At 31.3% G+C, this 15,064-nt stretch overlaps 1 protein-coding gene across 1 annotated transcript in view; it reads right to left on the bottom strand.

Moving 5' to 3' along the window:
- Positions 1–2,595: 2,595 nt before the first annotated feature.
- MS3_00009380 (uncharacterized protein) overlaps positions 2,596–15,064 on the bottom strand; it is a gene marked incomplete at its 5' end in the record, with an annotated part of 37,968 nt that continues 25,499 nt past the window's right edge. The window contains 3 exons of the mRNA XM_035733930.2: positions 2,596–5,255; positions 8,989–9,368; positions 12,471–12,615. Of these exons, the coding sequence (XP_035590256.1) occupies positions 4,077–5,255; positions 8,989–9,368; positions 12,471–12,615 (1,704 nt within the window). The 3' untranslated portion in view covers positions 2,596–4,076. The remainder of the gene's footprint in view (positions 5,256–8,988; positions 9,369–12,470; positions 12,616–15,064) is intronic.

The raw sequence follows: 15,064 nt of genomic DNA, 5'->3' as shown, positions 1-15,064 counted from the left end.
TTTATAATTTAGGCTACGTTTTCTTATGAAACAGTTTAACTTAAAGTATCTGGGTTCTAAGTCACTAAAATAGTAGATGTATATAATAAGCCTAATGCATAGTAAGTTTATAATATTGTAATGAACGAGAACACAGTTGGGGATAATCAAATGTACTATAACATAAAATTATGTAGATAAACTCTAGAGTAACAGAATTAGTAGCACTAGTAGTAGTGATGAAAACAATAATAATGATAGAAATGATAAACTATACTCGATATTCTTTATGAAGAAAGAATTGATTTATAGAGTAGATGATATACATGATAATTATAAAACTGGGGATATAAAGAAAACTAGAATGAATCCGCCTGAATCATTTCAAATTATTCGTAGGGATGTCACCTAAAGTTTCCAATCGTTAGTTACGACACTTATGCAAACTCTAACTGATGCTACTTTAAGTCCAGCTAGTTATCACTTAATTTATTCGCCAATCGAAATACGGCTTATTCACTCTTGTACTGTACTAAACCAGTGACGTTCAATCGGTTTGATCAGCCTAGCATCCTATTGGTCTGTTGCTCGCCTAGCCCAACCACTTTAGTCCAGAATACCTATAACAGACTCCACTATGCGAATCAATTATTTCAGACGTACTTGGTTCATATACCAGCCAAGCTGACCGCATCGCACCATAAAATAGGAAATAACATTTATACAAAATAAAGCCAAAAAAGTGGCTAAGACTGTGGGAGACGGTAATTAACAAAGTGAACATAATTAAAGAACAGTAAATCTTATAATAATAGTCGATAGGTTAAAATGAAGTTTATAATAAGGGATATATATATATATATATATATATATATATATATATATCTAGTTACTGAATAGTTATACCATAAGAATATATAGATAATACTAGTCCATTAATAGTTCTAGGAAGTTACCCGTAATTTAATCTCCACTAGGATATAACACCAACCGCTCATTCTGCACCTATCTACATGATAAATCTGACAGTTAGTTGCTTCATAATCACACTTTCAGCTAAATGTAATCTCTTAGTTATAAACTCTTAATATTTAGAATCTCATTTATATGCTGGTACTATTGTAGCGAACAAAAACACGAGTGGGGACAATCGTACGTATTTGTGCACAAAATTACAACACATCTTAGTAAAATCTGAGAACCATACAGTAAATAGTTAATTTGCAAAATATCAATCAACTGTCTCAAACTTGACTGTTCCTTTTGCAAATATCAGTCAATCGTCTCAGACTTCACTATTCCTGCACTTTTCACGTTCTTCCCTTCTTGATCTTCTTAATTTTCTTCTGCCAGAAATTCTATTGCTGACTCGCGTTATATACTACTTATACCGATATAAGTATATATATATATATATATATATATATATATTCAGAGAATTAACCTCTGTGTTAAGTATCAGGTATTTATCCGTTGGTCGGGTATCATCAGCAACAGCCTTCTGTAAGACAGAACAAACCAACTTCCATCTAAACAGGAAGTTAGGAAAAGACGTAACTAAATAAGATTTACAGTGAAGAAATCAGCAAACTACATCATGAAGCAAGCCCCAACTTGAAATCCTGAAGGGAGACGGAAAAAATGAAAGCCGAAGAACATACTACGTCGGGAGTTGGAAGCAGATATGAAAAGGATAAATAGCAACTGGAAAAGATCGTCCAGGACAGAGTGGGATGGATAGTGCTGGTTGATAGCCTATGAACCTCCACGAAGGGTAAAAAGAGTAAGTAGATAAGTATAAGATATTTAACAATATTTCTGACATGGTGGATAAAACTAAATTGGATCTTTTTTGATCTTCTAAGATCAAATGGTAAATGAGATGCAATTATTTGTGGGTTATTTTACACATCATTAAATTATTCATCTACCCAATGATAATTTGACAGTATGTTAGCTTTGAGGTTAATGAAGATAAACATTATTCAAGAAAATATCTTGTTTTCTAATAGTATGGAGGATTCCATTGATAAAATCAAACTAACAACGTACTACAAGTGAAAATGTTCACAAATTAAAAGTATATCATCATAGCACCTCAAATGAGACATAGTGTTTTGAAAATTTGTTCCTTCATTTCCTACTATACTATGGAGGTTAGTTGATTAATGAATAGACAAAAAGAAGAAAACTTACAATCTCACGGTAAGTGATATTGTCAACTATACTAAGATATAACAACAGTAAGATATGCTACTTTGTCATAACAGAAGAAAACGTTGTATGAGATCAGCTATACATAACCTTACCAGCAGATTTTCGTCTTCATATGAAACTAATGTACCTAAAATCACTGATTTTCAACGATTGTGTTATCGATCACAAAAATTGATATCATTTAAGCTTTCCATTTATACTTTCAAATTGTCATGATCATTGTCAAATCAGTTTATTTCTTAGATATTTCATGAAGACAAATATCTTAACACGATATATTCAATCAACTCAATAAGAACAATCCTTCTTACCTTGAATAGATATTGCAATGATTTTGATCATGTTATAAATAATCAATTATTCAATGATTCAATACTACAATTACAAGTTTCATCAAATCTCTTTCTTTCTTGTTTATATTTTTTCAATAAAAGTTGTTAGTTGACAAATACAAATGATTTAAAGAAGCAAAACAAACTTGTTTACTTTAATAATTATATAAACAATTAAGGAAAATGATGAATAATAAAATTTAACAATCAATTAAATGAACTTTATTTCTTTCTTTATTTATTTTAGAAAAAAAAGAAAACAGAACAAAAAAAAGAAAAAAGTAAGCTAAATGTTCTTTTTTCTCTTTTTCTTTTTTTTCTGCATACACACAGTATGTTCTTTTTTGTTTTATTACAGATTAACCACAAAAAATGTAGCATAAAAGTAATCATTGAGAATTGAAAAAAATTTCCACACACAAAAAAAAAATAAAGAAAAAAACATTTTAATGAATAAAACACACAAAAAAATTCATGAAAACAAAAATTAAACAGTAAACAATTTGAAAATATAATGACGTAATAGTTGTTTTTTTCTTTTTTTTTCTTCTTCTTCTTTTGGCTTCATTGAAATTTTGAAAACAGGATATAAGCAAGAAATGTTGACGAAACAATTACAATTATACATGTATATTCACATCAACTTCTACTACTACTACTACACGCACACATCTACACACCTTTGATTTATTCATGATTATTAGGGTAAAGAAAACATTAAAATAAAATAATAATAAAAAAAGAATGAAAGAAACGAAGATCACGATGAGACTTATCTTCATGGAAAGTATAAACGTGTTGTTTGATTTATTCATTTTTTAATGTGTCATATTGAGATCATTTAGAAAAATCGAAAAATGCATTTGTATACTATTTATCAATGTGTGTGTGCGTATGTGCGTGTGTGTGTGAGAGTTTTTCTTCTATTATAAAAATGCAAGATTTTCGATGACCGTCATTTTTTTGTTTTTTTTCAGTATTATATCCATGAAAAATCTTAAAATACATTTACAATTACAAATAAATAAATAAATAAACATTCAATCAAAATAAATGCCAGTCATGTTTGTTTGTTTTGTATTAAATGTTCAATTCAATGAACTCATTACAAAATTAAAATCATACATTTGTGATATTAGCACTAAGTATATATGTAATGAGTATTTTGCATCTCCCTGCAATATATATATATATATATATATATATATGTATATATATATATATATATATATCAATTGTCACTATTATATATATATATATACAAATGAGTATTAAATGATCATAAAGTATATTACATTTCAGTAATAGATTAGATTTTAAACGAAATCAACAAAGTTCAAAGAACGAGATAGAGAGACAGTTTTTTGATTGTTAAATCATTAAAATATTATTGACTAGGACAATAATATTAAATCTATTTGTATACAAAAAGTAACTAAACAATAAAATGAATGAATAAAGAGAAAAAAACAATTAACTAGTTTATAATTTATATTTTGTATTTATCTATTTATTATTAAATTCATTTTATAATGGTATTAGTTTAGATTATTTTAATTTAGTTACATTATTACTATGACGACGACTACTACTACTATTATTACTAATACTATGACTACGTGGACGATAACGATTTAAAAGTTCATTTTTGATTGGTCGATCAATGGACCAATCAGAATAAACCATATTTGATTTTTTAATAATATCTAAACCTGAGATAGATGATGTTAATTTATTATTATTATTATGACATAATTCATTTTTAACATTGAATGAAAGATTTGTTGAATTAGTATAATTTGTATTCGATATAGAAGATATATTAGTAGGTGTTATATTACAATTATCTATTAGATTGATATTATTATTTTCATGTATATTATGATTAGATGAATAGGATAGAATATGAAAATTATCATAACTTGTTGATTGTAAACGATCATGTTTATTGATATGATCATAATCATGATGATATGATAATGAATATTTAGGTATATTATAATATAGAAATGAATGAGTCGAAGTATTATTCTCTTCTGATGATAAACCCGGTATAAGTAATGAATTGATTGTATGATTTTGTTGATTTAGTTGAGATGAATATAATTGATTTGATTGTGATATAACATAATAATTAGATGATGATGATGACGTTGTTGATAATAATGAATGATTTAATAAACTATTAAAACTATGACCATAATTGTAGGATGGATATAAATGAGTTGGATTGATTTTTTTATGATCTAATAATGTTTCATCATAGGGTTGACGACAATATGTTGTATCTAGGTGGTCATAATTTGATGGAATCAATAAATCACTTGTAGATGATGTGAATAATATTCTTGGATGAACAACTTGTATCATATTAGAATTATGATTTGTCATTGTATTATTCATTTTATCTTGTATATTTAATAATGATATTGTAGACATACTTGTATTTGTATCATTATTATCATTGAATTGATTTAATGTAAATGTTAATTTAGGTAATATAGTTGGTTGTAAAAACCATTCAGCACGTTTTGTTAAATTTTCCATTTGTCTACGACGTAATGAACGATAACGTGATTGATTACGTCGAAGATTGATAGGATTAGAATAGAAATTTGTATTCATTTCGTTTGTTATATGATTATCTAATTCATTATGTACATTGACTTTAGAATATGATGAAAATTTTACATCTTTACATTTAGTTCTTTTGTTACATTCTGATGACTAAATTAAACAAAACAAAAGAAGAAAAAACAACAAGGAATGTTCATAAAATGTTCAAAAGATTACTATGGTGCTGTATGTGCTACTCAAATCGACATAAGTAGTATATGATGGTAGTCGTGAATAGAATGTCTGGCAGCAGATAGACAAGAGGATCGAACAGTAAAGAATGGAAACACAATGCAATTTGTATGAAAATGCAAGAACAATGAAGTCTGAGTCATTTTGAGACAATTAGTGAACATTTTGCAAATTAAGCATTTACTATATGATTGTAAGATTTCATTAAGATGCTCTGTAATTTTGTGATTTACGAATTAGAATGTTATATGGTTAGTATTCTTAATAGTTGAAATCATAAGTCTATTGAAGATAGACAGACATCAGTCTCTTTGGTGACTGGCTTCACAAGAGGTATTTCCTGGAGTCCTAGTGAGAAGCAATGACCAGTGGAGTTCAACCAGGTCTATTGAGAGATAGTAACTCACTGATGACAATGGTGGATGTCTCACTCAATTTCGTGGATTATTTCAAATTAGACATTAACACCGTTGGATGCCGGCCACCACAGTGATCTAGTGGTAAAGCATTCGCGCTGTACACTGATAGGTCCTGGGTCCGAATCTCGCGAGTCGTGATTGTGGATGCACAATGTCACGGAGGAATTCTACAATAGGATGAAACAGCCGTCCAGTACTTCCAGGTTTTCCATGGTGGTGTAGCTCCAAATATACCGTGATCTCAACTACTAAAATTACTATAATATCCACAAAACCCCTTCTGATGTTAGTATTCTATTGATGATTAGATCTGTGCATTGGTATGTAAGTCCTAAGTTAATGGTAAAATAGTAGTTATCCGATACAAACTAGGCACCTATGAATACATAAAATTTATTCGGTCACAAATAAGACAAGTTCATATAATGTGTTAGGCATCTCTTTTCAGAGAATTTGATTAAGTGAGCGAGTTATTATAAAGGGTTTATTCATCTGATCAAGATTACAGCTTATATGTTGTTGTGTTTTTTTCAATCAATCTGTTCATTTAGACAAAAACTATGTAGCCATTATTATTCAACTTTTGTGAATACATATATTGGTCTCTATTTGGCATGTAATTGCGTTGACCAGCCGATACTAAAGTTTTAAGTGACTGAATCGAAGAGCATACCATCACATTATATCACAAAATATTATAACATTGAGAAAGAGGTATATTTAGCTGCTGGGTTACAAATAAAATAAATTTCACTTCTAGCCTCAATCCAACTTTAATAAACACTTAAGGATATATGGTAATATCAAGGCAATCTCCTCAAAATGCATATTTGCCAAAAGAGATTTAACAGTTGGAATCGTTAACACAAATCCTAAGAATTAAAATCTTTCAGCAATACATAGCAAAAAGCGTAGATCAGCTACGTCTTCAATTTACCAAAATATATTAAATTCAGGAAATTCAGCCTCAGATCTATCCTTTAATATCAGTTACAAAATGCATTTTAAAAATTCCGAAAAGTTCACGCTCTAAAATTCTAGCACGGCAGATGCATTATCCATCCATTATTTGAAATATGAATTAGATGTATTAAAGAGGGACTGTTAGATATTACCTTCAGATCACAGGGTTGACATTGGATCGTTTACACTAATAATTTCAATCGGTTCAAGTTTCAGGAATTGCTTATTGAAGTTAGCGACTAGTAAACACATGGTGATTGTTTACTATGTGAGGTTGTGAATACTGTTGAATATTCTAGTTTACAATACGGATCGATCTTATTATTATTGCTATTCATTATTATTATTAATAGCAACCATTGAAATGCATTTAGGATAGGATAGCTGTTTCATCCTAGTACGAGACTCTTTGAGTAAATGAGCCTTATAACTCTCGGTTGTTTTTTATTTCTATACCTATGGATAGATATCAATTTGAGCAAATCACCACCTCCAAACTTTTAACGATTTTGATAGTTCGTCGCAAAGTATTGAAGTCACAGATTCGACACCTGATCAAATTATCAATGTATACTACTAAGGAATCCAAGAGAAAGATGAAAGTGTTCAGTACTTCCTGATCTTCATTAGTTGTGTATTTAAGTTTAGTTCATAATTGACGATTACAAATTCATACTTATCTAGAAGTTCGCATACACAACTTAGTTCTTATTTTATAAGAATACTTTTGTATCTGTGAAAAGCATCAACCGAAGATTAAATTATTCCTTTTTCCATAAGGAGGACTTGAATGTCTATCGACTCACTTCTTTTTCATACCAGATCACATCAACAACATGAAATAAGTAAGCTGAATAACAGAGAAGTTAAAATTAATATCGTGTTTATGGAGTTAGAAAAAGTCAAAAAAACATGATAGTTTTTCGAAGAGAGGGAATTAAATAATGTTGAGAAAACACCAAACAGAGAGTGAACACAACTCGGCCTCTATGACAATTAGTTAGGAACAATTGTTATGATTATTGTTTACATCCCAATCCATATCTATCAATACTATTGACACTAAAATCCTTTATTGGACCAATACCTGACTCCAATTAGATTGCCTGAATGATTGCAATCAAAATATATGTGCCAGCTACCCTCGTATATAATTGACGATTTAGTTCACATTAGAGAATAACGGAATAAAATAAGTTAACCACGAGAATGAAGTTTGAATACGTATGTTTCGTTTATTCATTGGTCTGGATACCTATTAGTATTCGATTATAGGTATCTTCTCGTATATCCTGGGACTACCGAGTAAGTAATGTAGCTGTTAGGAAACGAGCACTAGGTAAGGATGGCAAGTCAATTGATAAAGTAGTGAAACTTCATCAGTTGAGATAGCTGGGACACGTGTTACGTATGCCCAACCACCGAATGCCCCAATGTACGATGTTTCATGGTGTAGGAGTAGGTTGGAAGAAGGCTAGGGACAGCCAGACCAAAACATGATACAAATCCATGAAGCCACTGACAAGTGGAATGAGCTATGCTCGTAGGTGTAGACTACCTGGTTGAGGACCGCGAGATGATAGTAACCGATGGCTAGAGACCTTGAATGACACATGGCTCAAAATGGTTTGCAATGGCGCAGGTGCATCTACTCTCTGTGTTCTCCCAAATTATAATCTTTTGAATTCTTCATGTCCCTTTATCTTCTCTTTTCTAATTTATTTCACTCAATTATACTCCTTGAATAATATCTTCAAACCCTAATGTTTCCGATTACTGCTTATACTCTTACTACCTCGACCACTATGGGATTTGAATCGACAACTGCATCTCTGTGCTAATTTGGTGTGGCGATTCGAACTGATGTACGTACGTACATCCTGTCTGCCAACTCGACTGAATCAAGCGTAACTCAATAATTATATTAAGACAAAAATAAATTACAGACCCATAATGAATAGGGTGAGTTATTAACACACATAGGATCACATAAAAACAGTCACGGTTAACAAGTGAAGTAACAAGATCAAAATGTGGCTTGAGAAGAATGAATAGAATAGTCTGTCCAGAAGCTAGAATAACCTATGTGATCTTGACATAGTACCAGCCACCACAATCCGTTCATAGATTGACAGTATTATCTTAGTTTAAGAGTCACTAAATCTTTATCAGCTGACTTCTATGCTGATAGCTAGTGCCAATAAAAAAAATATTCTGTATAATGGAATTTTGTACATTTGTTACCTTAATATAAAAAATAATCAACTTACATCCGTGAACGATACAAGTGATACATCAACAGGTTGATCAATGATTGTTTCTGTCTGTTTATTTTGATTATTAGTTTCATTGGTATTTTGATAGAATGATGACTCTATGGATGCTTCACGATGTATTGATAAATATTGTTTTGATTTTTGTAATTGACGTGTTGAATCTTTTAGTGGGAAACAAAAATGTTTAACTGATGATGTAATTGATGTTGGCGGTGATGTTTGTACATCATTGACATTATTATTATTAACGGTAATATTAGTGGGACTAGAATTCTTTAAACAGAAAAGACGTCCAGCAGCATTTATTAAACGAGTTGAATAAGCTGATTTAGGATAAATCATAAATGAACAAGATTCTGAACGTGTAGTATTACCTTGATTAAAGAAAAAGATAATTACAAAAGTTAACACATAATATAACTGGTTAATGACATAAATAATTTTAAAAATAAAAAAATTCCCTATATTAGTATCTATGATTAAGAAATATATAATCTCAACCATTGATATTCCTATAGTATGCACAGAAACCCCTTCTGATATAAAATAACATATGCTCACTAGTGACTGCCTTCACAAGAGGTATTTCCTGGAGTCCTAGTGAGAAGCAATGACCAGTGGAGTTCAACCAGGTCTATTGAGAGATAGTAACTCACTGATGACAATGGTGGATGTCTCACTCAATTTCGTGGATTATTTCAAATTAGACATTAACACCGTTGGATGCCGGCCACCACAGTGATCTAGTGGTAAAGCATTCGCGCTGTACACTGATAGGTCCTGGGTCCGAATCTCGCGAGTCGTGATTGTGGATGCACAATGTCACGGAGGAATTCTACAATAGGATGAAACAGCCGTCCAGTACTTCCAGGTTTTCCATGGTGGTGTAGCTCCAAATATACCGTGATCTCAACTACTAAAATTACTATAATTTCCACAAAACCCTTTCTCATACAAATATATGATCCCTCAGTAAAACATTGATATTTAATAATCTATCAAACTGAAGGCAATTGTATGAACTCTTCCAAAACAAATTACGAGACAATTGTTAGCCCTATCAAGAAACGTTATGTAATTCTCAAATTGTCTAATCGAGGGAAATAACACAGTGATATGAATAAACTACTGTACTGATAATACACCAGTTGACAGCATATACAAGTAATACTCTCTATAATTTACATCTGATTGATTCATAGAAATATTGAGCATTAATTTCTTTAAGATTAAAGTGGAGCTTGGTGTCGAATACCAAATGACACGAAAGTTAAGCCTAGCAGGACTTTCAGCCGACAACCTGATTACATTTAGATTTTAACTGAGAATTATTATCATTAAGCAAATATATAACTCGTTATATTCGATAATACTCAAGTAAACTTAGAATAACAAAATACTAATTGATCGAGTAGCAGAGCAAATTGTCAACGAGACTTATATATGGACGAACCAATCACGTATAAGATAACAGGTCTTGAATTTTGTCACGGAATTCATTTATCCATTTGGACAAATAGAGTTTTGGCATTATAGCTGATGTCAATTCGTGATGAAAACTCCCTAAATCCAATTCGTAACCTTGATCATCAACTGTAAATCATAATTGTAATTCCCCACACAGGTTTAGTACCCTCATTTGGTCCTGGTTATTAGGTGGACACTCTCAAGGTCAGTTTAGCGACACTCAAAGGCCCTCTATAAATTACTGTCTCACCAAATAGTCCATTTAAATCATTTAAACCATATTGCAAAATGATTAAACGTCAGTGTGTAGTGCAAAACATTTTATCACATTGACTAATAGTTTAAAATGTATTTTCTTAATTTAACTTTCTCATTACCATCTAGTTTAATTTTGATATTATTTTGTCAACTTAAGTCAACCCAATGTATATTCAACACCTCATTTTGATCTTGTTGTGTTTCTGAGGTAGATGTTGGTGACTTTGTTTAGAATAACAATAAAAACTCTTCACTTAATGTATTTAAGTAGGTAAATGCACATCTACTATAAGCATCAACCTAAACTGTAAATCTCTATCGTTTTGAAATTCTAGAGTAGAAGCACATATCTACTTAACCAAAAGTGGGAGACTTTTGTAGGCATGCTAACAACCACGAGGAACCAATTATCATTTCTCCTTAGGAGACCTCATCAATACGTTTCATCAAACAGTGTCAGATATAATCGAACAACCGATTCCTACATTAAAAAAGATATTAACTGAACAATTTGTAAAACAAACAGCGAAGTTTAAGATTATAGATTCCTATCATCGCATACGGAAATACTAACATGTTATCAAGATTCAGGCTAGAAAGTTTATGAGAGTATTTAACCAAGAACATGTTGTAGTGTCAGTTACTATGTGTTGGGATATTCAGAAAAATATCCCAAAAATCATTCTGTTAAGTCTAACGCTATCCTTGGACTTGTGATGGTGTCATTTTCCTACTGGTCAATATTGTACAATGTTATTTTATATTTTGTGGTACGATGTTGTCTGCCTGATTGGTATATAAGCAGAGTGTTTGAAATATAACGATTCATATCTCCGAGGCTGAGACTTGTGTTCTGGACTCAACTGAATGGGCTAGACAGGGAAGCGGGACCAATCAGAAACCTAGGCCGTTTGCGCGTCTTTGGTCCGACCGATAATTCACTGTCCTCTAATCTGCCGTCACATTTATGGCAATATGTTGAGCCCACGTAGCTTATTCTAGTTTCTGGACAAACCAATTTATCCATAGATGGATAGTGGCTAGCAATGGAATTCAGGACGCGCGTTTCGCCTTATTCGGGACTCGTCAACTGCATCTCAGAATTGATGTTCACTCTGAGAGTCGAACCCAGTACCGTTCGCTTCAAGTGCCATCGTGTTATCCACTTAGCTACTGAGTCTTGATAGCCACCTGGGAAGATACAAGTAAACAAAACCAAGTGAAAACAATTTATCCATTTCTCTTGAGTAGTCACGTTTTGACCTTGTTAATTATTCATTTATCAATCTTGACTGTTATTATATGACCGTATATATGTGTGTACACTTCTTATTCATAACATATCTGTAATCTATTTTTATCTGGCTATAAATATCAATTAACGCTTGAATAAATAGAGTTGGCTCACATACTTTCTCCACTGAGCATCGTTTCACTACACTCTCTTTTCACTTCCTTCGCTTTGTTCCTCTGATTGCTTGTCCAGATCAATGAGTGCATGAAATATACATGTACAAAACTTCATTCTCGTATTTGACTTATTTAATTTCATTATTTTCTAACACGATCTAAGTCGATAATCATGTAAGGGGATAAGCCAAAATATGTATATTTCAATAACAATCAATCATACGATCTAATTGAACTCAGATCACAGATTACAATTATATTCACAATAAATACTGAAATTGATTACTATTAAATAGGATCAAATTTATTGATTAAATAAAATGAAAAGTTTTAATACTTACCCGATTTTGTAATGTTCATTTTTACACCAGGAAAATGATTTGATTTTGATTTTTTTAATTTATAACGATTATCTAATATATCCCAATAGAATTGTGTAAATTGTTTATCCACAACAGGGAAACAAATGACAAGTGATTGAAGTACCTATGATAAAAAATTTATGGAAGATTATGTATTCAAAGAAATGCCTATATATATATATATATATATATATATATATATATATATATATAATGAATGTTTAATTATATATGCTAAGAGACAGAATGTATTATGAATAGAGGCATTTTCCAATATTATTAAAAAAAGTAAAATCCTTCATTCTTAAACTGATATGATTTACAGTATACTGCGCGGCAGTTCGTTCTGTTTTACATTACGGCTGTGAAACCTGACCATCAAGAGTTTAAGATATTCGTAACATACTAGTATTTGATAATAGATGTCTTAAAAATATTGCTCAGATTTCATGGGATCATCGGGTAGATAATAGTGACGTTAGACGCACCTCATTAGGGAATTTCGGTAAATCAGTTGATGACGTTGTGAACCTTCATAGACTGAAATGGTTGGATCACATGTTCCGTATGCCTGAACACAATGCTGACTAGTGTTGGGGATGGTTGGAAGAAAGTTAGGGGTAGCCAAACCAAAACATGGCGTTAGTCACTGAAGTCACTAAGTTCTAGTATATGCCACGTTGGTAGATATATACTACACATTTGTGGTCCGCGTGACTATCGTAACCAATGGTTGGAGACTCTTGGTGACATGACTCACAGTCGATCACAATGGTGTAGGTGCATGCACTCTCTTTCTTTCCTTCAACCATGAGACTAAAATCGCTTCATATCTCTCTTTCTAACAACTCATTCTGTCTTCCTGTACTATGTCCTTAAATGCAATCTTTCTTTTATATATAACAACTACTGAATTAACTACTTTTATGAATCCGGTGTTCATCTTGTTGTGTCAATGAGGTATGTTGACTAAGACCGATGCACATATGTGCCTGGTCCTACGCTGTAGCTGACTGACTGACTGGTCTGATTTAATAGTTGAATTCATGAGTCAATTAGAGCTAGATCACCATAGGAAACCTGGAGGCACTTGACGACCGTTTCGTCCTAGTACAGTACTCCTCAGTAGTGCATATCCACGATCGATCTCGCGAGATTTCAGATTTTCCATGGTGGCCTAGCGTTAATTGATTTTTGGAAAACTAATGGCTTTAACAAACAACTGGATCATATAAATATCAGTAATCAATGAAAACAGTACTACTTATATAGGCCAACTCATAGCTATGCCGTAGTATAATTATTGTATATATTATGTCCAGAAATCTTGATAAGAGAAGCATTAACTATAGCTCAAAGACGTAGGATACTAAATATTCATGACACATTCGTTTAAAAGAGAGAGAGAGTAGTGTCGAAAGGAGTGTCAAACCTAACAGACAAGCGGTATAGTTATCATCCCTATGAATTAAATCCTTCAATTCAGTATTTTTAAATTCAACTTTGAAGAATGATTACTGACACTTAGATCAACTTTCTAATTGTCCAAGGAAAACAAAATTTCTCTGGGTCGCTTTACGAGTCAGTAGAGTGATATGTCCTGTGTTCGAATCTCGCGAGTCGGGATTGTGGATGCCCAGTGCTACAGAGGAGTCTCACAATAAGAGAAAAAAGGTCATCCAGTGTTTCCAAGTTTTCCATAATGATCCACCTTCAATTGACTCATGATCTCAACTATTAAAATGACTATAATATCTACAAAAACCCACTTTTGATATGAACTGACTAAATACTGGCTAATGACCAATGTTTATAATAGTTTACTTATTCAATATTATGTACATATTTTTCAATATAACTAATAATACATAATCATTTGTATTTTAGATTGTATTAACCTAGTTACTGAACAAAAACTAATTACCTAACTCTATCTTGTTTTTTTGGGTTTTTTGTTTTTCTATTTTTAGAAAAAAAACATGGCGGAAACATAGAAACACGTACACGAGTTGACCAAATCGAAATAACATAATTATTAGTAAATAATAAGTAATATAACAATAATAATTTTTCTAAAAAAAAGAAAAAGAATAATTTAGGAGAGAAAAAGAGAAGGAAGAATAATTTACAACAACGACAACAAAAAAAGAATCAATAATTACAAGGACATTTCTTTAATCTAGGTTACATAAACATATATGTATATATCTATGCTTGCTATTATTAAGAGTATAGAATAGATACATTTATCCTAGATGATATGGCTTAAAATCGATCACAATGGCGTCGATGTATACACAATGTTTTTCTTCCCTTAAATTATGAGATTAAAAATGCTTTATATCTTTCCTTCTGTATTATATTCTTATACATAATATTTCTTTTATATATTACTATCATTGAAGTAGTTACTTCTATGAATTTGTTGATCATCTTGTGTGTCAACTTGGATCAATGCATATGTATATATATGTGCCTAGTCCAATGTTACAGCTGACTGACTGACTAAAAAACTTCAACTAAGATTATACACCATAAGAAATGAAGTTAAATATTCAAATGATTGAGCAATG

This window comes from Schistosoma haematobium, chromosome 5 (genome assembly GCF_000699445.3).
Source record: "Schistosoma haematobium chromosome 5, whole genome shotgun sequence".
Taxonomy (NCBI): domain Eukaryota; kingdom Metazoa; phylum Platyhelminthes; class Trematoda; order Strigeidida; family Schistosomatidae; genus Schistosoma; species Schistosoma haematobium.
This window is presented reverse-complemented; position numbering and strand designations above follow the sequence as displayed.